Source organism: Limulus polyphemus, unplaced genomic scaffold (assembly GCF_000517525.1).
Source record: "Limulus polyphemus unplaced genomic scaffold, Limulus_polyphemus-2.1.2 Scaffold2880, whole genome shotgun sequence".
In the NCBI taxonomy this organism is placed as follows: Eukaryota; Metazoa; Arthropoda; class Merostomata; order Xiphosura; family Limulidae; genus Limulus; species Limulus polyphemus.
Window position 1 is genome coordinate 118,849 of NW_013668490.1, and position 25,747 is coordinate 144,595.

A 25,747-nucleotide genomic window follows, 5' to 3' on the forward strand; every position below is an offset into this window, starting at 1 on the left:
CTGTACATGAGGGTTTGATTATACCTTCATTGATATAATTTTTAAATGTGGTACTGAGAAACTGGAGTTCTTAAAAAAACAATTATTTTTTCAATAAATGGTACCACTTTTGATATATAAAAACATTACAGTTTATATCAGTCAAATTTATGAAAATTTTCAGCTCTGTACACTGAATCATTTTGATGCAATGAGTTGCATATGACTAAAGAGCACAATCCAAACAATTTTCCTGTGCAGTACTCCCCCCCCCCCAAAAAAAATCCTTTTTTAGAAAATGTTCACTTTTTAAAAAATATTTTTCAATGAGATATGATAAGTAATCTATAACACGAACAGCCTTCCTTAGAGTGGAATTTCTGCTAGTAAGATTCAATGCCCTGACTGAAATAAAATATATGTTTTGATGCTACCTTGGGGTAATTGTGCTGATCTCTCAGGTTACGTCTGTATTGCTGGGTTGGTGAACAACATCCACTACCTATGTCAGAAGTATCAATGGAGACAGTCTGCCAGAAATATAAAACAAAATTTTAAGAAATGAAAACCGCAAACTTAAACAATAATTTAGGAGTTTTTAAAATTGTGACAACCTAGAAACAAAATATTTATCACTAGAAATTATCCATTTCATAGACATCTAGTTTGGTATTAGTCTCCCTATCCTGAATTAAATATTAACATTAAAACGTGTTCAAAATTACAGCCCTACCTCAACTTTAATCTCAATTGTGAATTTTTTACCCAAGTTAAAGATTCAGCTGTTACTTTCTTTGTACTGAATAAGAATATGAGCTGAAAAGGGGAATAGGATTTTATAAGCATGTGCTCAAATAATATTTTTATACACCTACGCCGCTAAATTCCAAACACTTCAAAAGGATTACCAATATTCAAAGAATTGCAAAGTTAACTGTATCAGCACTGAACCATATAATAAACATTTTAACAGATTCAAAGTACAGTCTTATTACTCTGGAGAATTATTGTTATAAACACTGTAGAATACATACATAAGCTGATAAATTCCACATCCTGTTGTCATCATAAACATTTTCACTGATTCTAAGTGTGGTGTTAATACTCTAAATTTTCCAAGAAAACATTGTAGGATATATAATCCTATACATTAGACACCCTGTTCTCAGAGCAGGGGGTCGAGTCGGCAATCTCTTCGCACATGCTTTGTTGCTTTCGAGGGTATCGTATTACAGTGTCACGTAAACATTCTACTGACACAAGTGTCAATTTACTGATTTAGTTTTAGTTGGTTTCTACTTTAGTCATTGACAGTAAAATAAATGTTAAATGTTTAGCAGTTCAAACTCTCAAGTACTTTGCAACTTCATGACCATCAATAAAGAAAACGGCATAGCTGCTCATTCTATTTCTGATTTTACAACTTTTCTTTCCATTATACCTTGATCATTTGTTTACAGGCTAAAGAATCAAGTATATCATTGAAATAAAGGTAATAACAGACAAAATATAAAGTTTTACTGAAAAAGTTTAATATGTATTTAGGTGGTTTTAGATGTTACACAAATGAAATTTTGCATTTTTAAGACAAAGAAAAAAAGATTTTTAATCTTGATATGAAAACACCTTTGCACTTGGACTAGACAAAAAAAATTAATTGATATATTCATTGTCAAATCTTCAGTAAAAATCCTATATTAAAAAATCTGTTTTTTCATGTACATAAGTCTTGTAAAGTTTATTAAAAGTCTCCCAAATTTTGTGAACATACACATACTGTATTAAAAGTTATAGTATGGAAACTATTAGAAGTACAAAGTGGTTACAAGGTTGGTCAGTTCGTCCAAGCCCATGTGGATAGATTTAGCTCTCTCGCTATGAGGCTGGTACGTGTTATAGTTACATTTTGTACTTGTTATAGTTTCCGTACTATAACTTTTAATACACTTCTGATATCTTCACAAAATTAGGCAGATTTTTATTAAACATTACAAGTCATTTGTACACAAAAAAAATCAATTTTTCAATGGAGTACTTTTACTAAAGATTTGTCCGTGAATATATCAAGTCTTTTTGACCAGTCTGAGTGCAAATGATCTACATGATAAGATTAAAAATACTTCCTTCATCTCAAACTTCATTTGTGTAATTTTCAAAATACACTTCAAAAGATTTTTTTTAGTCAAACTTTATATTTTATCTGTTATTTTCTCTATGTTAACACTATACAAAGTTGGTCAATTTGACCAACCTCGTAACCACCAAAAACAAATTGAAATAAATCTAAATTATCTTTTTTTTTTCTGTCTAGAATGACTTCAAATTGTAACATGAAACTACATTTGTTTATCCTAAGTAGCTTTAATCCTATCAACATGGGTCACAGGTTAAAGGCCATGTTATCACATTTGTTGACTTGCATTCAAAATTTTATTCAAATACTATTTTCTGAATTTATGTCAATAAGTTTGGTATCAAATTGAAGATTACAATTCAAGTGTTAGTATTACACATTAGTTACTTTCTTAATTTAAAAGTAAACATTAAACAAACACTTAAACATTGACTTTTGTGTGTCACTTGGTATGTTGAATGCAGCATTGGTTCAAATTAGATGTTTGTGATGTCAAAACACAAAGTCTATAGTTTCTTATGAATTAGGTACTCAAATCACCTATATTAACAAGCTAGAATATAAAATAAGAACCTTCTGTCTTTTCTAGTTGCTGAGATAGTGTTATATTTTTGGAAACACTTACATACATCTACTCCTGTCTATGATGTGTGAATAACCAAAGAAAGCTCAGAATGTCCCCCTTGTGACTTTCTCAGCCTTTTTCAGATATACAGATATAGAAATCTTTGTTTTTATATAAGATTCGAAGCAGTAAGGTAAGACTTTAGTGAGCTCAAAATTTCTAAGCTTGATAAATTATAGTGGTATTATATGGTATTGATATAGTAATTTATGATTTTTGGTTATTTCAGAATATATATTAAAACTAAAAAAAATAATATTTTGTTTCACATCCTTCACATGTGAAATTTGACAAGGATTAGCAACCTAGGTCAAGCAGCAAACAAGTACAAATGTCAAAGCTAGAAGAGATAATTGTTTGCTATACTGTTCTATGTTTTAAGAAAAATAAGTTTAAGAACATATTTGTCAATAGTAATAATGTATAGACAAATATAACATCTAACTTATATAACACCTATTTTACAAAATACTAGTCCACTAAAACACAGTCAAGACTGGTCAGTTTGTGAAGGCAAGTTTTATATTTTTGGGTATGGTAACATGAGTGCACATGCACCACATCATTGCAACTTCTGTAATGTTAGCCAGACATGGCTGAAAAGGTCAATATAATGAAAATAATAGATACATACACACATATATATGTGTATGTATAATATTATGAGATTTAAGCTATTTAGACTGAACATTTGTGTTTTCATATTATAATTTGTAGTCATTCTAGAATGAAAAAAGTATAACTTATATTCATTTCCTAATTTTTTTATGGTGGTTACAAGGTCAGTCAAATTGACTGACCACATATAGAGTTAGGTTAGAGAAAATAACAGATAAAGTATAAAGTTTCACTGAAAACAAACATTCGAAACATATTTAGGAGGTTGTAGAGGTTACACAAATGATATTTGAGATTTTTGGGATGAAGAATAGTTTTTAAACATAACATGAAAAATCACTTCGTACTCAGACTAGTAACGAAACAAACTCGATAAATTCACAAACAAATCTTTAGTAAAAATACTTCATTAAAAAATCTGATATTTGTGCACAAAAGCCTTGTAATGCTTACTAAAAGTCTACAAAAGTTTGTGAAGACACACACATACTGCATTAAAAGTTATAGTATAACTGCAAACATGTATACAAACTCATGTATTTTATACTGAGCCCATCACAAAAAGGATTAAACTCATAACAGTATACATCTATTTATACTTAAATTTTATGGCCTTATTGCCCTTTAAACCCTAAGTACTATTTGCACCATCATAAGTTGTAAATCACTTGGCAAATGTGCAGTTCATGTTACACTATCAAATTACATTACACACGAGTTACTCGCAAGCAAATTTTATTATATTACTATTATTATTTATTTCATCTAATTTAACATTAGCTAACATAAAGTTTCCTATTTTTACATTTAAGTTACTTTTATAATAATAAATACAGAATAAACATGAAAAACAAGAAATGATGTTCTTACCCGAGGTAGTATTGCATTTAATAATTCTTTTATTTAATTAGATAACGTACCAAAGAACAAAGAATAATAGCGTGCAAGATGCGGACAATGTCCCATAACTATCATAATTTTTCTATTATTTTATCCATGTGACAAAAGCCATTAAAACTTCATCTAAGCTCATCGATTTGTTTCCCGTCGGAATCAAGCTTAAAGTAAAATTGAAAATTCTCTTTACAGTAAACATTGTAATTTGATAGATGAAAACCTTGGCTTTTCATTGGTTTTAAATAACATAGTATTGAACGTCAGAAAGTACTACTGGCAATTTCTGAAAGAGAGGAGGTGATAGGTGTGGATGGCTCTGTAACTGAATAAGATTGAAGGTAATGAAAATTGTGCTTTGTCTAGGCAATAACAATATTATAATGAGTAATTTATGTTAAAATTCATACTTATTGGAGGGGTGGTGAATAAATTAGAGAAGAAGAGATGTCTAGAGAGCAAATGTTACAATTTTCACACTAGGGAGCATTCCAACTTTTTTTTTTGTTTTTAATATTACCTTACAAAAGTAAGAATTTAAAATTTACATACTATAAAAATATAGATAAATAGCTATATAATCATGCTATATTTATTAGTATACCATGAAAAGAAAGTAGTTTAATTACATTTTGAATGTAACTCACTAAAAATTTGTGACATGCATAGAAAAAGATGACCATGAAGAGAGGGTTAAATAGGTATTTTATTACTTCTTTTAATGTTATAAATTTAATTTATTAATATGAGAAGTGATAGTTAGTAAATAATGGCTCCTTAGGTGATACTTGGGCCAAACAGCTAGATTAGAGACCCCACAGAGAAAGAGAGGGCAACCACTCAGCAGCACCACTACACTTACATAAATAGCAGTACTGATGGTCACAGTTATAACTTCTATAGCTAAAAGTACAGAGCAATTTCATTTGTATATCATGGCTTGAGTCTTGGACCATCCAATTCAAAGTCCAATATACTAACTACTAGGCCATGCCAGCATGGACCTTGTAGTATGAGAAAAAGAAGCGAAATATATTACACTTTTTTTAATTGCATAACTAATAAAAACATGGCCAAAGTATAGAGAATATTTTAAAGTAATGTCTGAATAACGTACCCGGCCATGAATAGGACAGTTGCAAGTGCATCTTGGTTTTCCCTCCACTGTGGCTTCTCCTAAAAACAAAGAGGAAAGGCAGAGAACAAGATTAAGAATTGTAATCCATGCTGGACAGCTTCTGAAGGTGATATCTGCCTTTTTGATTTTAATTGGATAGCAATTAAAAGTATTTTAACTTCTTGATATTTGATGGTATTATATATTATACAAATAATTCTAACGAAATTCAGAATGAAAATATTACTTGGGCGAAGAAAGAGAAATTATGTCATAATAAAACAAACAATATATTCTTAAAGAATAAAATCTAATTATGTCCTTTCAAGAATTGAATTAACAATTATGGTTTATTACATCAACAAGTTTTAAACTATTATGAGGAAAGAAAAAACAGGTTCCATAAAAATGAATAATTATATCCTTTGAATAATTAAATTAACAATCTTATGACTTATTACACCAACAAGTTTCATACTATTACATGGAAAGAAGAAAACAGTTTCCATAAAAATGAATAATTAATCTGATTACTCTTCTTAAATGTTAAGGATAATTCTGTTATATGTTTGGAAGTAAAGAAAGACTGATTCTCTGGTATCAAAAGATTGTGATTAATTACCTCTCAGAGGTTAGACTGATTTTATTAAGCAAGTTTAGTCTGGGTAATTGAAAAACCTTTGACTTCAGAGGAAATAAACTTTATTTACCAAAAAACTGGAAAAATCAGTTTAACTATTAAACAGTAATTATGTTGAAATGTTAAAATTACATTTTCTAGATATGTAGAAAAATGTAAGTGCTTTTTTAAAGCTCCAAAGACTGTTTTCTAATTCCAGTGTTTCTCCATTTAGAAAACCATAATTTAATTTTTTCCCTTCTGCATAGTCCACAAGAAACAATGCCAATATAAACATAGACTTAATAGCCAATTCAGAAGTGAAATTTATGGTGTATCCTTAACAATATAAAATGTTTCTGTCATTCTTTTTATTACATCTATTTCTACAAAATAACTTAAGGCTATTTAAAGGCACAAATATCAGGTCTAGATTTAGCTGTATTTAGATAAAATTAGTAATATTTATTTGAAACAACAAACGTTATTACAATATGAGGGTGCTAGTTGGTTATAAGAATTCCATCACTACATGTTTGCAATATGACAACACATTCTGGATACAAAAACTTTTTTTTGTAGAATTTGCGGCTTCATCTAGTATTTGTTTGTTTGGAATTAAGCACAAAGCTACACAATGGGCTATCTGTGCTCTGCCCACCATGAGCATCGAAACCTGGTTTCTAGCGTTGTAAGTCCGCAGACATACTGTTGTGCCACTGGTGGGCACTTCATCTAGTATAACTGAATAATTTGTAATTTGAGCTCAAATACAAATTAATTCTGTCATCAGTTTGTCAACTTTTCTTTCTCATTTTTAGAAACTGCATTTAATTAACATCATAAAAGTTTGGCCTGGTAAATCATCAAATTAGTACAAATACTGAATGAAATCATTAGTTCATTATACAGTCATACTTTTCATGCACTGAAACATTGCTATCTCTATTTTACAAGCTAATGTAATAATACATCTAATCTTGGAGGTTGTGGGTGGAAGGAAAATACATGCACGGGGAAAAATATATGTTTAATTACACTAAAGGAATGCAACATTAAACTGCTAAATTCTAAAAACACCATTTATCTTTCCTCTGTACTCAACTTAACAAAAACTCACTAACAGAAAGTATTCAACATGCTCAGTTATGCTAACTGAAAATTTTGGTTTGGCATATATACACACACACTAAAAACATGGTAAATGCAAAGTAACACAGCATAAGGTTTAAAATGTTGATAAATTAAACCAATGTTAAAGAGCAATGATGTAAGATAACAGGAATGTAAATACATCTTGTGACTGCACCTAAGGCATGATTTGAAAAGACATATTCCTGTTTGTTACTATTATAGTTTCTTTACATCAAAACTGGATGCACTAAAACACAGACATCAAGTATTAAGGAGCAACAGTTTTCTGATGATAATCACTTCCTGCTGAATAATACCATAACTTTAGTGCTGAGAAATTTGTTTGTTGTCCTATGAAGTTTTAAACTGCATGCTGACATCAAGTATTATGGTGCAACAGTTTCTGATGATAATCACTTCCTGCTGAATAATACCATAACTTTAGTGCTGAGAAATTTGTTTGTTGTCCTATGAAGTTTTAAACTGCATGCTGACATCAAGTATTATGGTGCAACAGTTTCTGATGATAATCACTTCCTGCTGAATAATACCGTAACTTTAGTGCTGAGAAATTTGTTTGTTGTCCGATGAAGTTTTAAACTGCATGCTGACATCAAGTGTTACGGTGCAACAGTTTCTGATGATAATCACTTCCTGCTGAATAATACTGTAACTTTAGTGCTGAGAAATTTGTTTGTATTCCTATGAAGTTTTAAACTGCATGCTGAAGTATACTTATTCCTTTGCAAATATTGAAAATTCCACTAGTTTTGTTGTTTTAAACATGATTTTTGTTTCTATTTTGTGATAAAACACAAAACAAGGATACAATGGTGCATTCAAGAGCCATTAATGACATTTTGTTACAAGAAAGTGCTGTTTACATTTAACATAACATTTGTAAAACCCGTTGCCTTAAAATAAAAGTTTAGGATCATGAAGGTGAATGTTAATATTTTCCGACAATGAAAGTACCTATCAGAAATATATTTTCAGTGTAGGAAAATAATAACTTCCAATATGGTACCTTACCTCCTATCACACAACAGCAAGAATCCCACAATGAAAAGATGGAGAGACTGGTGTGAGGGATATACACTGCGTGGTCACAAGTAATTTTTGTCATTTAACTGATTTATGCTAACTAATTTGTGTTCACAGAGCACTATATAAATGGAAATTGTCCGCACACTAATTATCTTGTGCTACAACATGCCTAGAACTCAAGGTTCTCTCGAATTGTCAGATTTTGTTAGAGGAAGGATAGTTGGTCAAGCAGATGGTGGAATAAGTCAGCGACAAATTTCGCAGAATTTGGTAATCCCGCTTTCGACAGTGAACTGAATCATCGTGCAGTTTAGGAAACACGGCAAGTAAACAACTGAGTAGTGTCCGGGTCGTCTTGGTCCATCGGAGAGGACAAAAAGGGCTGTAAAGAGGAGCATTGAAATGGATCCCAGATTTACGACTGCAGAAGTGGCCAAAGTTGGTGGGATGAGCCCGAAATCTGTTCCACAGATTGGGTTATCGTTGCAGAGCAGCTAGAAGGAAGCCCTTATTAAGACCTGCCAACATAGTCGGACGAAAGAAGTGGGCAAGTGATATGATGACCAAGCCTCTGGACTTTTGGAAGACTGTGTTGTTCTAAGATGATTCAAGATTCGCTCAATTTTTGGATAGTGGAAGGATATGGGTCTGGAGAATGCCTCACCAAGAGTTTTGGCTCAACAGATTGCAGCCAACTGTGAAGCATGGTGGTTTCAGCATGATGGTTTGGGGAGCTGTTTGGGTTGGTGGGAGATCGAGCTTAGTGGAGTGCGTTGGCAACATAAATTTTGCGAAATACATCGAAATATTGGAGGAAGGACTCTTGCTACTTTATTCCTCGAGTTTCGTGGACAAGAACACAACGTTGTTCCAGGAAGATGGAGCACTGTGTCACACTGCTAGAAACATCCAAAAGTGGCAGGAAGAAAATGGTATCCAGAAGTTGCTCTGGCCGAGCCAATCTCCTGACATGAACCCCATCGAAAAACTCTGGGCCATACTCCACCGGCAAGTCAAGAAACAACCAAAAAACCAACTTCGAAGAGCGATCTACTCCAAGTTTTGAAGCAAGAGTGGGCGAAAATCCCACAATCTAAAACTGATGAGATGATTCTCACAATGCTCCAAAGGATCAACGATCTCCACAAAGCGAAAGGAAGATCTACTAGATATTAATTAAATAATAAATATATCAATTCATGTGAATATGACTGAAAGATTTCATTTTTTCTGAAAAGGTAGTGTCTATTTACTTGTGACCACGCTGTGTAGATAAGCATCCAAAGAACACCCATGGAGTGTGAACTCCTTTTGGGAGAAGAACACATGTGGGAGACCGTACCACTTTTGTACCAGGTATACTCTTCACTCAGTGTGGTAGTAGGTGTTGAATAAACTGGTGGAAATTGGAAGGAGCACATCCAATAAATGAGAGAAAAAATCTGGGTGGTTCTGACCCCTCATCCCATTGAATTCACCAAAATCATAGTCAAAGATAAGAATGAATATAGGGCCCCCAGCAACAGATCAGATGGTGGGAAAAGCTAAAATGAATGTGCTTCTTGTGTAGAGTGGCTAGGGCACATCAGACGATACTCGGCTGGTCAATTCTAGTCCAAAACCAGATAGCATTGGGCATACATAATCCGATCCATGGTAGAAGCAGGTTCCAAACCATCTTCACCTCAAGTTGAGTAGAACAGAAGGAGAAAAATTCCATACTGGTCGACTAAACAGGGCATGTGTGCAAATCCACAACCAACATTAGTCATCCGGGAATCTGGCATCTAAATGATGGTAGAAAGGGAAGTAGAATGTAGAAGTCTATCTGGATCAGATTGAAAATAAAGGTGGGAAATGGAGGGAAGAGAAATCAGCATGAATGAAGAATGCCCCTCATGAACTGCTGAAGTTTTGGGCAGGAAAGATAAATCCGGATAAAGGAGAACATATGTGAAATGGAACAGAGGATGTGAAATGTTGATGGCAAATATATTAGAACAACAATGCCCACAGGCTAGAAAGGAGCAGGAAATGGGTCTAAACAGACAGATCAGACAGTGAAGAACGATACTGACATTGCAATATGGAAGAACTGCCAGACGAGGAGGTTGATGCATCTGCAAGGAACTCAATAAAAGGGAGACAGTATGAGAGGAAACACAACATGGTGTCTGGAAAAACAAAAGGTGTTGGACAAGGCTACTCAATAACCTGCAATGGAAGCCCCATAGTCAAACAACCAAGTAAGAAAATCTGTAAGTAGAGGAACAGTTGGCCAAAAAGGGGGAAACCAATAGAGCTTAACAACTCATGATGGAAGACTTTCCACTTATGTTGATAAGCCACAGGGGAGGAAGGGGAACAGACCAGGCTAAAAAGGAAGTGACATGTACAGACAATCTGGATCTCTTTGAAAGGGACCAGAGAAATGCCAGGCATGAAGTTGGAGGGTGTGAATGGCAGAATAAAGGTCCATTGACTGAGGTGGGGGAGATGGAGTGAGAGGAAGAGATAATGGGGTAGTTTGGAGCTGAAGGAGAAAAGGAACCAAGGTTGTGCCAGCCAGTAAAGAGCAATCAGAAGGACCTGACAAGGAGTAGAATGAATGACTAAAATCACCCTGGAAAGGAGCTGGATAGGAGGATAGGCATAAAGATACCAGTTGGTCCAGTCCTGACTGAGAGTATTGACTGCCAGGGCCTGTAGATGAGGAAACAGAAAAAAAAAAGAGAACTTGATATTAAGGAAAGTGGCAAAACCATCAAGATGAGGAGTATCCAAATGATTGCAAAGCCACCAAAAAATCTGAGGGTCAAGGGACCACTCCATGGGGGAAAGACGATCCACCACAAAGTTGAAAGCACCCAGAAAATGACACGCTATAAGACGTATCTGCAGTGTGTGGGCCCAATATAGTAGTTCCAATATTTGAACACAAAGGGAAAGAGACTGGGTGCCTCCTTGGCACTTGAAATAAGATTTAATTGTGGAATTGTCGTAATGGATCATGATGAGTCTGTTCCATGCAATAGGAAGAAAATTATCCAAAGCACATTGTACCACTAGAAGCTCCAAGACATTGATATGGGATGACATTTCTATCCAAGACCATTAACTGGAAGACTTCTGCTGATCAACCCATGCCCTCAACCCCTGGGGAGGAGCATCAATGAACAGATGCAAATCCAGATGAGAAGGAGAAAGCAGTACCCCTGTAACAGTGTTGTCTTTGTTCAACCACTGATGGAGATCATAGAGAAGGGAAGGAGGAAAAGTAACTGGAGAGTCCAAAAGATTCCAAACAACAACATCCACAGAAGAGAATGCATATGTGCACAACCCAAAAGGATAAGAGCTCTCATGAAAAATTCAAGTCCCCAAAAGTGATAGAACCTCGCTTTTAGAAAAGGAGGGAGACGAAAGGGCATAATGAACTGAAAGCTCCAGCAAATGCAGATGAAGTGGAGAAGGTTGAGCTGACTGAGGTGAGCATTGAAAAACACACCCATGTAGATATTAGGTAGGAATCTGGAAAGACTTCTCCCTCTTGAGAATCCAACCAACACAAGCTACTTTTGTCAATAGCAGATAAGTGTGTTGGGAAGAAACCAGTTCAGAAGGAGCTAACAGAAGCCAGCTGCCCATATAATGGTGGAATTACAACCCATGAGTATGTATAAGTCGGACAAAAGCTTTGACCACTTGACAAAACACATACGGTGCTGAAGCAAGCCCAAAAGGTATAGCACAAAACTGAAATACAACCCTGTTGTGGACAAATCAAAGATAGCTTTGAGACTGATGAGAAATGGGAATATGGAGATAAGCATCCGAGATGTCCACTTTAGTCATCCACAGACCTGTAGAAAAAAACCCACCAAAGGGCGAAAAAAAGATTCCATGGAAAAGCAGGGAAGATCCAGAAATTAGTGGAGTCAGGACAGAGTGATCACAAGACTAGTCCACGGTCTTCTTGAGGATGACAAAAAGCCTGGAGTAAAAATCTGGGGAAGGCTGACAGGCTTGATGACACACTGTGACAGAGGAGTCTGAAGAGCCTCAAATAGATGCTGACTGGTAGCAGGATCCCAAAGTAATGATAAGGATACTGGATCTATAGACAAAGGAGGAGGGAAATGAAGAAAATGTCTGATAAGAAAAACTTCTGATAACCCATGGATTGGGATATAAATTCTGCCACAGGTGAATAAATCAGACAAACATGCCAATACTGAGCTTAACACCACTGGATAGTCATCGGAACTGTTGATAATGAAGAATACAACTGCGAGTGAAACGACAGATCCCTGAAGTAAGGGACAGGCAAAAGATGGGAAGGTGAAGGATGGGAAACAGGTACAGGAGCAGGCTAAGACAAAGGAACAACCAAGGAAGAAATGGTTGAGGGTGATCTCGTGGAGTCTAAACACGACTCTAAAGATTCAGGAATATCATCAAAGAGACCTACGGAGAAAAAAGGTCATCCACAGGTCATAAAGATATGTGTAAAGAAGAGATGTAAGGTGAAGACAAAGGCAGGAAAATTCGGTTTGGGATAAACATACAGGATTCACATGATCTGCCCACCACAAAGACAAAACGGATTCCAACTGCTGAAAGTTAAGAAAGGGATAAAAGGCCTGATAAGTAAGCTAAAACATAATGGTCAGAAGCCTGTGGTGGACGAAAAGGCATGTTGACACCAGCTCTCAATTAAGAAACAAAATGCACAGCATGCACTTTAAATTTGTCAGGAGAGAAGACAGAGTAATTAGACAATGGGGTAGTGTGTAAATTTTCAGTGACAGGATTATATGAAACTAGGAATACAGAAAAAATATCAAACCTGTGAAAACCTATCTATAAAGGCTAAGATAGGCTTAGCAGATTCAACATGAGAGACATAAGCAATGAAAAAAAGGGCTCTCAAAATCATTCTAATCACGAACAGACATTACAGGTACAGGAGGATCCGGTACAATGTTGGGAAAAGAGAGATGAAACACGTAAAATTTAAATCCCTGCAAATAATGGCCAAAAAATTCATAGCTGAAGCCTGTATCATGACAATCAAAGTAGTGCTAACTGTAGCTAAAGTCATGACATGAAATTCCGAGTTCATAATTGACTGTGAGAAAAAGCAAGAAGAAGAAACAAACTAAAGATAAGTTTTCTTGATGATAAATTACCATGACGAAACTGTAGAAAAAAAAATATTAAAAACTTGAAAGCACTACCTTGAAAGAGATAAAAACTTCATTATATATGAAATGTCTGCACAAGACCACTGCCTAATAAGAAGTGATAGTTAGGTAGAATCGAATAGAGGGAGTCACGTGAATCAGTAGGGTGTTTTACACTTCTATTGGTCAAGGGATGTTGCATGATGATTTACATGCGAAGACACAGTGAACCACACTGATCATGGGGTAGGTGGAATTCCAAGACTTGTGGCATGAAAAAAATTTTGCATATAAAGGGCAACACTGAACAAGAATAACAATTATGTGGAGGTAAAGTATCATATCAGAATATAGTATTTTTCCCTTCTCTTAATATTATTTTTCATAATGTATTCCAATTTCTAGAACACAAACTTTTAATATTAAATCAAATGTCAGTTTCAAGTGTATCAAATGTTTAATCCACCTACACATAACTGCTAGATATTCCATGTTACTTAAACCACGAAAAACGTAAGGTGAGATAGAAGAAATTACCTTGAACAAATTCAATAAACCTTTCCAGATCAGATATCTGTGTTTTCAGTTGGTTAACTAGTTGTTCTTTCATCTTAACAGGGTAAACCAGCTGCATGCCAGTAAAAGGATGGAAAGAACTAATTAGTATGAGAGGAAAATAAATGTTTTTATCTTAGAAACTAGAGAGTTTTGTTATCACATAGAGCTATTACAATGAAACAGTTAATCAAGCATGATGTTTAAATAAATATGTTCCATGTCATTACATACACACAATCTCTATGTATTATCAGTATATATCAAATCTCTGTGCAAAATCACACATTACTACAGGTTCCAAGAAAAAATTATTAACCATGGGTATTAAAAAAGTAAATACTGATTCAGTTATGTGTGTGTGGAGATTTGCTTGTTTACATTTATACTATTGTTATTGTATTTTTCAATTTCTGTGTAAAATTCATGGAAGACCCCAGCACTAATTAGTAGTATTAACTGAAATACAGATATTTTTTGTTCACATTTTTTTGTGTAATTCATGTTATCAGTGACATGTAACTAACTAAGTTATAAGCCCAGAAGCAATTTGGTAGATAAATAGTTTCAAAAAATTTGTTTAAAAAACCAAAGGAGTTCCTACAGGACCAAAAATCAATTCTGTGATTAAGTATGAATAACTTTTGGACCCAAGCAAGTAAAAAATTCTACAACTAAAACTTGCTTAAGGAAAGAAAATATTGTATTGGTAATTAACAATAAATATAAAATTAAGTCTAAGGTAGTTTTTATAGCACAAGTTAAAAATGAACCATTTGTGTATAACCAAGTGCAATCACAATCACAAAATCAATTCCATTAAAATCCAGTTAGTGTGTTTAAAATCCATTGTAATTACATAAAACCATTCCATCCATTCAATATTCTCACTATAAGCTGTGTGTTTCACCGTAGTAAGAAATCACGATCAGCCCAAATAATTTAAAAGAATCTTTTCACATGAGTCTTGCAAGTAAACCTTTCACTTCCTAGTATATACACATTATTTATAAATTTTTTGTTTAATGTAAAAATAGTATTACTGTTAGTTCTCTGAACCACTTGAAATACAATCGAGTGTCTAATGTTCAGAAACATTAAAACTATCATTCACATCAACCATTTACTTCTGTGGTAAACAAAGTTACCTCCCGAATGGCTTTATCCACATGACTTCGGAGTTCTTCTGGACTGAGAGTATCCAATTTCTCTAAGTCTAATGGGAGTTTCCCCTTTAGTTGTTCTATAATCACAGACTGCCTTTCCATGATCATACTCTGTGGCATACCAGCCTCACCTGTCTATAAAATAGGATATAGGTATGTAAGAAGTTTCTTAACATTTTTATTTAGATCAAAGTATTAAAACATACTCATCAGCTTTATGTGATAACACATCTAATCAAATGCTATGAAAATTATTACAACATAAGAGACAAAATGTTTAAGAAACAAACTGTTTAAAAACTACATATATGCCTGCATTATCACAGGGAAAATATTATAAACCTTAACCTGTATGATGGTTTTCTTGAGTTTTCTGTGTAGCTTCAAACATAAAAGGGTCATTTCGTTTTATTAAAATATTCAGAGATTAACTCTGCTTAATTCACCTCGTAAGCATATTTCTCTAGATCTTCAAGCTGTTCCTTGAGTTGATCAATTAGTTCTTTCTGCTTTTTCCTCTGTTGAGCTAGCTTCTCTTCACATTCTTGTTCTGTCTGCACAAATGAAGAAAAAAAGGAATATGACTGAAAATATCACACAAACACTACATTTTAAACAGTAGCATCATATATTCAACTCAAGCTGCCAAGATAAGAATTTTTAATAAGGACATTCTACCACATTTTAAACCCTTCTAGATATCCATTCATGATTCACCACAAATATTTATCTAAATCAGTCTGACCAACTTAAAGGTACGATGAGATATGTTTTGAGAAATTGTACCGTTAAAAGAATTATGCACTTAAACTCACTGTGAATCACTTCGAAAATTTAGTGACTGTTATACATGTATTGATTATTTTACAATACTTTTTACTTGACACATTTTTGAAGTTGTCTGTAAATGAAGTTTGAAGTTTAGGTAAATCAAAACACCATAATCTCTTAATTGTAAATACCAATGCTCTACTCACTGTTTCCTTTACCACAGAGTTGAAGATACCAGTAACAGTTTTAATATCAGTAACTGTGTATTGTATAAGCTATAATGACAACTAATCACAACTGTAAAAATGCACTATATAAATAAAAACACCAACATAACAGAAAATTTCACAAATTTGTCTATATATTATGCACTTAAACTCACTTTAGTGGTACGTCTGTTTTTAAAATTTCATATAAAACATTAACAACTCTTACAAAGCTTGAAGATAAATAGAAATATATTTTGCACCTGTTATTGCTCCTATAAGAGAAATTAGTGTGCAAAGAATATATGTTATACTAGTATACTCATTACAGTATGGAAAACAAAACTCCCCCCCCCCCAAAAAAAAACATGGATTTTAAGATATCTAAATAAAACAGCTAAAAATAAACAACAGAAGTCCAAACTACAATCCTTTCATAAGTTCATTTCTCAAAATATTCTACAACTTGGTTTTATAATGACACTAACCTGCAAAACAAGAAGTTCAGATCCTGATTTGTAATCTCTTATGTCAGGAACTCCCCTAAATGCAAACTCTTCCAGCTCTTTCAAAAGTACCTGTTGTTTGATAAATTAAGTTTCTTCAGTATGTTGGAATGATAATCTCATATTATTTAATATCTGTATTATTTAAGACTAGCTGAGAATAATTACAAAGAACTATACGATAAAATTGCAAACATACACAATCCAGAAAACTTTTAATCTAATTTAGAAATCTGTAATGCTGACTAATTGTTTTTCTAAATTTCACAATCCTGTTTTTAGTTATTTTAGTCTCTATATAGGATAAAAACAAATCATTTCTGTTCTCACTTCTTTTTCTTCAGCAGAGGCATCAACAATTTGCTTTAGCCTGAACTGAACTTGAGCAAAGTGTGTTGTGAGAGCAATAAGTGAAGAATTTAGTTGTTCTTGCTCCTCTTCCAGATGATGGAGACGTTCTGCTTCACTCAATACCCTGAAGAGAGTTTTTGATAAATTAGTTTCCATATTTTAAAGCATTAAGATGCAGAACTTTCCAAGATGAATATGTGAAAAACAGTTTTATCTTTAACTCTCTCATTACAATAATTAACGTGATTGGGCTCGTTTATATATTGTGCTCAGATTATGATGACATAAAGCAAAATATTAAGTATTAAAGCTAATATTTCCTGGAGTTATAGAGTCCATTGAATGTTTTGTCTGCATTATACTTAAGTTGCAAAGCTTTACAAAATATAAATATATAATTAATTTAGTTTTCCTTTATGATTGTAAGAAGAGCTTTTTTTTCCTTTAATGCCAAATGAACATTTGTAATAGTCATTGGCAAATAAGTTTTATTGTTTAATATTTTTGTAAGTTTAATGCTGACGCAATTACTTTAGAAAATTTATGTTGATCTAGGACTTTATTTAAATTTATACTATGAAAATAAAATTACTATATATAGTCCCCGTCATCAAACATAAAGAAAACAAACACAGGAGCCATTAGAAAGGAAGTTTACATAATTTCATTAATCCTTCTTTGGCAATTGTTGTGTACATTTAAATTACGAGATTCTGTGTTTATCCAATATTTCCTATTTATACAAATATCCTTGAAAAAAAGAATTAAATTAATTATTTGCTTAAGAACACTAGCCACTATTCAGTCTCTTTAGGTAAATAATGAAATTAAGTAGTGTTGATGGAGTACTCTTACAAACATTCCAGTCATTTAAAAATATATCAGACTTGAGCTAATTGTACAGAAAGTAATAATGTAAAGAATAGATTTTTGAATATCTCAACTAGATTTTCTCCATATTCTTTTCAATAAAAACATTAACTTATGTCAGTCTGAAAATGTTTGATTTTTTTAATGTTCACATCAAGAAACACTGAAATTAAAAGGTCTAAAATAACTAGAACGTTGCAGTCATTCATGTGATCACATGACATAGTATAACATCTGAGCTTAAAACAAAAAAGTGCTTTTAAAACTTCTAGCAGATGTTTCTAGGTAAGCTTGTAAAGTTACATTGAAAGGAAACAAACTGCTGTTGTAAACGTGTGTGTCAAGTCTGATCTAGGATCAAATATTAATCTTATATGTTCTTTCTTTCAGGAGGTGAATTACTAACAGAAGATACGATACTGAACTACCTGGAAAACCTACCGTGATGGATATGTGCACCAATTAGACTTACAATTTTCAAAAATCATAAAACAAGAAGTAAGATATACATTGTCAACTATATGCATCACAGATACAGTTTTTTTTACATACAGTTTTCATTCACCACTTCAAATCTGTAGATCCTTGTATTTTGAATCTCATGTAAAATAACATTATGATTATAGAAATAAGTACTATGAAAAATGAAATTGTGTAAAGTCTATAAAACACACATATATAAGTTGCAGTATGACTTGTATAAACATGTGTATCATAGTTCAGGATCTATGTAATTCAAGACTGATGTCAAATAGCATTACGAGCACAGAAATGAGTATTACGATAAGAAAATCTGTGCAAACTATAAACACATATACAAGTTGTAGTGTGACTTGAATAGTGTATTATATCTTAGGCTGGCAGCTATTTGTGGAATTAAATATTCATGATGTTAGAAAAACACGTAGGTTCAAGAAGTCTTGACAGAAATGATTAAACACCCTATAACCCGATCGTACTTTATTACACAAACTGAGCTGTATGAACCAAAGGAATTGCCCCAAATATCTCCCACATTCCTTTCTTCCCGAGTTTTTCAAATGCTGAGAAAACATTGTAACACAGTGATATGTCAATACATTATTATAATGTATATGTTGAATAACAGTCTGAAATCTCACCATCTAGTACAAGACTTTTCATTTATCATTTCTGAAATAAAGACTAACAGAAGGTTACACTAGATGTAAGGAACAAAACTGATTCAAAATATACAACCAGCAGACGAATGTTCACTTTCCATGTAAAGTGTGTTCATATAAGTATATTATGTTTAAAATTGCCAACCCACACAAAAAAAAACTTTATAGCAATATGAATTGGATACTAACAAATATGTTATACATATATTTAGGCTTCACTGGTTGTAGACATTAATATTAATTTCTTTATCCATATCAAATTTCTGCTAAAGAAAGTTTTATATACATCTCTGTGTGTTTGTCTGTACTTACATGGCAATACATGTTAGTTGTTGTTTTGAAGTTAAGCACAAAGTTACACAATGGGCTATCTGTGCTCTGCCCACCACGGGTATCGAAACCCGGTTTCTAGCATTGTAAGTCCGCAGACATACCACTGTGCCACTGGGAGGGCTACATGTTAGTGATTCATAATAGGGTGAAATTTTAAATCTTAAACTAAAACACAACCTTCATTATCACATACCTCTGTATACCTTTAAATTCCTATACAAATATATAAGTAATTCAAATAAGTTGTCAACATTAAAAACCTAAACTTACAAGAGAATGGATCACTAAATATTTATGTTTTATTCTCCTCAAAAACAAGAGCAATCGGAGAGACAGCATACCCTCGCCCCACCACTCCTTTTCGAGATTGCACGAGAGTATACTGAATAACATGACATTTCACCTTCAAAAACTCGCAAAATCCTTCTCAGATCAAGAATGATCAATGATCCAGATAATTTTTTTTGTAGTGTAATGAGGTGTCTTAATCTTAATGTGCCCATGAAATGTGGTACAAGTCCGATCACACTTTACAGAATTATTAACTCCAAACTGCAAAAATGTCCTATCTCCCCCATTATAAAAATTGCTTCAAAGTGATCCACAATCCAGATCCAGATTTGGGAAGGACTGTTCCATACTGACTTCTCATCTTGTGTAAAATTTGTGTACGTTGGTCTATTAGTTTTCAAGATACATGCATGAAAACGCAGACAGACATGCATGCAAGTACATGGACCTGATTGCAATACCCTTGCTCCCCCCTCAAGGAGCAAGGGTAATAACATACCTCTAAAGTTATTATTTGAATCATTACACCACTTCATTCCTTTCACTGTTTTATTATTTGAAGGGAAGATTTAACTAGATGTATACATAAAAATACAGAACTATGGCACTGGATTTTAAAGTTGCTGGAAGAAAATAATGAACAGAATGTTCTCGAGATTATGTGATCTTAAAATGATGATAAAAAAAAGTTTGAAAACTAATATAAAATAGCTAATATCTAAAGTCAAACTGTATGACAAAACTGAAACTGTACTCACTGAGAGAAGCAATAAAGAGCTGAAAAAAACCCAACACATATTTGTGAAATTGATATATGATGACACAAAGATTATTCATATTAGTTTATTTGCTAAGGTAAAATTACTTTTCATTTCTGTTTAAAGCTTGTAGAATGCAAGAACGTATAAGGAAAATTATTTGGAAGATGATGCTTAGATACAAATTCTTAATATCATACACAATTTCACAAAAAATAAAACAAACCCTAAATGTATGAGAGAGAGCTAAGAATAACTGTTGGCATCAGGAATGTATATTTAGCATTTCTATTTTCATTAAAAAATTGAATTTATGTTGAAAAACCTATTTTTACCTTACAACAATATCACAGTAATACTCCTTGCTTAATCTTTTTTCTTTTTCTCAACATGTATCATGTACATTTCAACATCTAGCTTTGGAGAGCAAAGTGAGGCTGTTACCTCTTTGTGGTTCTCCCTGGATAATACCAACAACAGCTGCACCATTTTTCTCATCATGCAGGATAGAAATAGCCACATTCAGGGTTTATGAAGAGGATCCTGTTTGAAAAATATTCACCACCCTCCAAATACCAGAATCAAATTATTCACAATACACAGATCAACTCAAACCTCTCAGAAAAAAGTTAAGATACTTCAATGCAACATCAATGGCATCTCAACAAATACCTCCAAATCAAAGCTTGCTGATGTAATCAATTCAGCAAGTATTGAAAGATGCTACATCATCTGCCAAGAAACAAAGCTTAGCCCAGGCAACCAAATTAATCTCAAAAACTACCACATAATCAGAAAAGACAGAGAATATGGCACCGGTCGAGGTAGTCTAGCCTTTCTTATCAAAAATCATCCCTTTGCAACAATGAATATTCCTTCCTCAAGAGACAACCTTACAGAAATTCAGGGAATCCTAATACACCTAAGTCAAACTCTTTACAAATCTGTAATGCCAACCAGCCCCCAAGCAAACCTGGACCAAACCTTGATAACATAAACCATCTCACTAACAAAAATACCATAATTCAAGGAGACCTAAATAATAAACACATTTTATGAGGATGTAACATAACTGACTCCAAAGGAATACTCCTCAATAATTATCTTGACAAATTAGAACTAATAATTATAAATGATGGTAGCCCCACACACAGCTACTCATATGGAACACTAGAGGCTCTTGACGTGACCATAATCTCTCCAGATTTAAACAATAAAGTCAAGTGAAACACTTTACAAGATATTGGAAGTGATCATCTCCCTATCTTAATCACTTTAAAAACTCTCAACAACAAGCAGAAAAATACTATTTGAACTTAAAGAAAGCCAACTTTAAAAATCTCAGGTGGATGTATTTTTAAAAAGACCACTGATACAAAAGATGTTGAAAATGATTGTAACAACTGAAAAAACTCAATATTGAAAACCTCTAAACACAGTATGCCTAGAGGAATAAGAGAAAACTGGATTTCAGGCAATAACTAAATCATCGATAACCCAGATGAAAAGAGAAACTTCATTGTGTGATAAGAAGAAAACAAATCCAAAATAAGTACCACAGCATAAATTAACCCAAAAGAAAAGAGAAACTTCATTGTGTGATAAGAAGAAAACTTCAAAATAAGTACCACAGCATAAATTAACCTTGCATTTGCTAAATGTGTATTCTCTTCATGACTTGATCTAATGACCAAGGGATTAGAAACAACAACATCTAGCTTTCGGAGTGTAATCTAGCAAAAGAAAAGGGGAAATGATGAATTTAGCATTTGTATAAAACTGTTTTTATAAAAGTTTACTGTCCTGCACATGTATTGTTTGTTTGTCAACTAACAAAAGACAATGAATTGCAAGCTGTTAAGAAAGTAGAATCTACAAAGACACATGACAGTCTAACTTCATATATGAAAAGTGTAATTTTTTTTTTGATAATCAAGCTTGGAATTTTATCACTCCTGTCATGTCATTACCTTGTGCATGATAGAGATTTAAATGTCAAACCAAATCTCTTATTCAGACAATGCTTCTATTTTTATGTATATTTTTTGCCACTTACATGAAAATTTAACAGTTGTATTCATGGTTTTATTCAAATCTTTTCTGGAACAAAAATTTAATATCACTTCCAAAATAAAAAGCCTCTAAATGTCTAAACTTTAAATATGGTTTCCTCATATTATCAAATGCACATAGAGTAGAAACAAAAGGGTGGATAACAGCCCTAATAATGGAATATGTTAAGAGATAATATGTTAAATCTGATTAACATTATCGACTGAATAATTTAAGAATTCTTTCAAGATATAACAAATCTATGGCACTAAGGCTTTCTTTAAAACTACAAAATATAAGATTAAACATACTATGATTTGTCTGTGACTTCATTCCCCAAATTCTGACTAAAATTCTATCAAAATACCTGATAGTGAACTATCGTACATGATATTGCAAATCATGACTAACGAAACATAATGACTAATTAGATGAATAACTTAAAATACACTAAATTATGCACCCTTTATGACATGTTAAAGTAAGTGTATTTTGCTCCTTTTGAAAGGATATGTTTTATGGATAATAAAACTGTTAATTATGACAAAGAAACAGTTATTCAACTGGAAAGTTATTTCATACATTGAAAAATGTTACTCTTTGGTTTAAGTAGTGTTTCTTAACTTCATGAGAAGGTATATTCTTTTATGAACACATGAGAAAATGTTCTTTTGATAAATAAGTAATGAATTAAAAACATTTTAAACTTAATAAGTCTAATTTGGAGTACTGTGTGCAGATATCATCTCCTTATCTAGAGAAAAAAGGAAACTTGGGTGGTGAAGAACTCAGAGATAGATGGGTTTTCATATGAGTAAAGGTTGATATCTTGTTACTATTTCTCTCTTTAAAATTGAATTGTTGGGATGATCCAATTGAAATATTCAAAATTATTAAGAGAAGTGATGAGATTGAGACATTAGATTTTTTTGTGCTGAGCTCTAATAGCAGTATGACAAAAGGTTATAAATTGAGAATTTAGAAAGATAAGACATCTCCAGTTGAGGTAATTATATTTTGTCAATAGAGTGGCAAATGTGTGGAACAAATTGCTATGTAGAGTGGTATGCCCTTAACCTCTCAACAAACAGAAAAGTTATCACTAAATCCCCTACCAGTACTCTAAATATTTATCAACCCTTTTCTTCCTGTAAATTTGCATTGTCAAAGGACCACTGTAATTTACAATTTATAAAGATTAACTTGGATTATCTTTGAGACTACTGATGATTTGTAGAAATTTCTTTCTTGTGCAACTTACTATATTACAACCTGATGTTAATCACTTTCAGTACATATAGGTTTTTATCAAATGCTTTTTTTTTGTTTTGGATGACAAAAATGTGCAACTTAATTTAACAAAAACAGTTAGAATGACACCTAAAATTTAAATAGTAGGTTAATAATTTTTAAAAATCCAAAATATAAAGTACTACTTATATTTTATGCATCTTGTAATCTGGTATATTACTACAGTACTAAATACATAATCATATAACACTAGAGCTATAACAAATATGCCAAGTGTTAAGAATACAATGAATATCACAACTATGAGGTCAAGGATGCAAATATCTAATCACAGATACAGTTATAAAGCACAAATTTAAGCTTTGCTTGGGGGAGGGGGGGATGTCTACAAGGTCTTAACTTCTTTATTTTTACTCATAATTACCACAGCAGACAAATCTTATTACAAAAAGGACCCACTATTGCAAATGGCTTAATAGCAAGGAAAATGTCAACATGAATAAGTCAGTGCTTTCAATTGGAGGTTTACAGAAAATGAAAAATGGATTATTTGAGTTAAGGAAATACAATGCATTAGAAGTTCGGTATGGCTAACATATGGAATCATATGAAGAATAACATTGTAAAATATAGCTAGGACTAAATTTTTAGTCTGAATGAAATTATATAATACTTAGTAATTGGTACTGATTGCTGATAAATACTGTTATAAAATTTGCCATTGTCTAAGTCTATGCTAAATGTTTGTGGTTGAAGATATTGAAGCTATTTGGTAGTCTTGTTTCAGAATGCATGCTGAAGGAGTTAAGTATGCTTCATCTTTCCTAACAAAAATCTAAAATATTCTGTTCACACGATGATAAATAAAGGATATTATCTCAACTTGGGCCACGTTCAATTCACCAAATATACTAGTGAACCATTACTCCTTAATATCATAGAGTTCAAATGTAACGAATACATAGAATCACAAAGCACAATGTCAAAAAATAATTTTTTACCTTACAGTGACAAAATGAAGTTATAAATAATAGTAACTTCCCAAAATAATCATAGGAATAGTTATAAATAATGATATCTTAACCAAAATAACCACAAAAACAGTTATAAATAATAATAATATCTTACCCAAAATAATCATAGGAACAAGATGGCATATCAAGTTCACTAGCTCCGACTGGAGCCCATCTTTCTGGAGGCCTCTCATCCTGGCTGTCATAACCATTCAGTTCCATGGGTAAGCTGGATTCTTCTGTCATCATTTTGTTGTAGTTTTTCTCTATTTTCTGAAATACCATGTTTTGAAATAATATAAGTCAACTTTTAAGATAAACAAGACTTACAAGAGCCTACATCACATGTTACAATCTGTGCAGTTTCAGTCTTGTTACTTAAAGTTAAGTAATGTACAATGGATTAAATTTAACATTAAAATATTTGTAAAATTGAATTAAAGTAACAGAAGTTAATGAAAATAATAGACCTTTACACATAACATTGGACTTTACCCATGGTAACCTCATAACCTTTTTCAATTTCACCACCATGATATGCATAGTTTTACAAAACATTCTTATGATATAAGGTTGCAAATAAGTGGTCCTTTTCACGAAAAAAACAACAAACATTCAAATTTGGCATTAATGACATAAAATTTGTTATTTATCTTGTAATTTATCTTTCTGTAGCAAATACATCATTTTTCTTGATATTATCAGAATAGCTAATCTAACAACTAGATGTACTTGCCCAGGGTCCTGAAAGTGTTCTGTTTCAAGAGTAAATAAAATCAAAATTAACAGTAATAAACATTTATATTTTGCTTTTGAAGTTTATATGCCATGTTGTAGCCTACAGAGTGCATAATTATTCTTGTGATTCATGGCATGTGCACATTTTACTTACAATATGACCAGGGCTGATGGGGGGGGGGGGGCGCTGCAAAATTAATCTTGACTTCTCCTGACTCATTTGTAAAATTAATCTTGACTTCTCCTGACTCATTTGAAAAATTAATCTTGACTACTCCTGACTCGTTTGTAAAATTAATCTTGAATACTCCTGACTCATGTGTAAAATTAATCTTGACTACTCCTGACTCATTTGTAAAATTAATCTTGACTTCTCCTGACTCATTTGAAA

General features: G+C 32.7%; 1 protein-coding gene across 1 annotated transcript in view; it reads right to left on the reverse strand.

Moving 5' to 3' along the window:
• Nucleotides 1-25,747, reverse strand: part of LOC106468124 (probable ATP-dependent RNA helicase DDX4) — a 94,057-nt gene that overhangs the window by 64,223 nt on the left and 4,087 nt on the right. The window contains exons 2-9 of the mRNA XM_022396426.1: nucleotides 24,734-24,891; nucleotides 16,888-17,032; nucleotides 16,540-16,629; nucleotides 15,521-15,628; nucleotides 15,057-15,209; nucleotides 13,891-13,981; nucleotides 5,368-5,426; nucleotides 414-509 (exon numbers count right to left, since the gene is read on the reverse strand). Coding sequence (XP_022252134.1) covers nucleotides 414-509; nucleotides 5,368-5,426; nucleotides 13,891-13,981; nucleotides 15,057-15,209; nucleotides 15,521-15,628; nucleotides 16,540-16,629; nucleotides 16,888-17,032; nucleotides 24,734-24,867 — 876 coding nt within the window. The 5' untranslated portion in view covers nucleotides 24,868-24,891. The remainder of the gene's footprint in view (nucleotides 1-413; nucleotides 510-5,367; nucleotides 5,427-13,890; nucleotides 13,982-15,056; nucleotides 15,210-15,520; nucleotides 15,629-16,539; nucleotides 16,630-16,887; nucleotides 17,033-24,733; nucleotides 24,892-25,747) is intronic.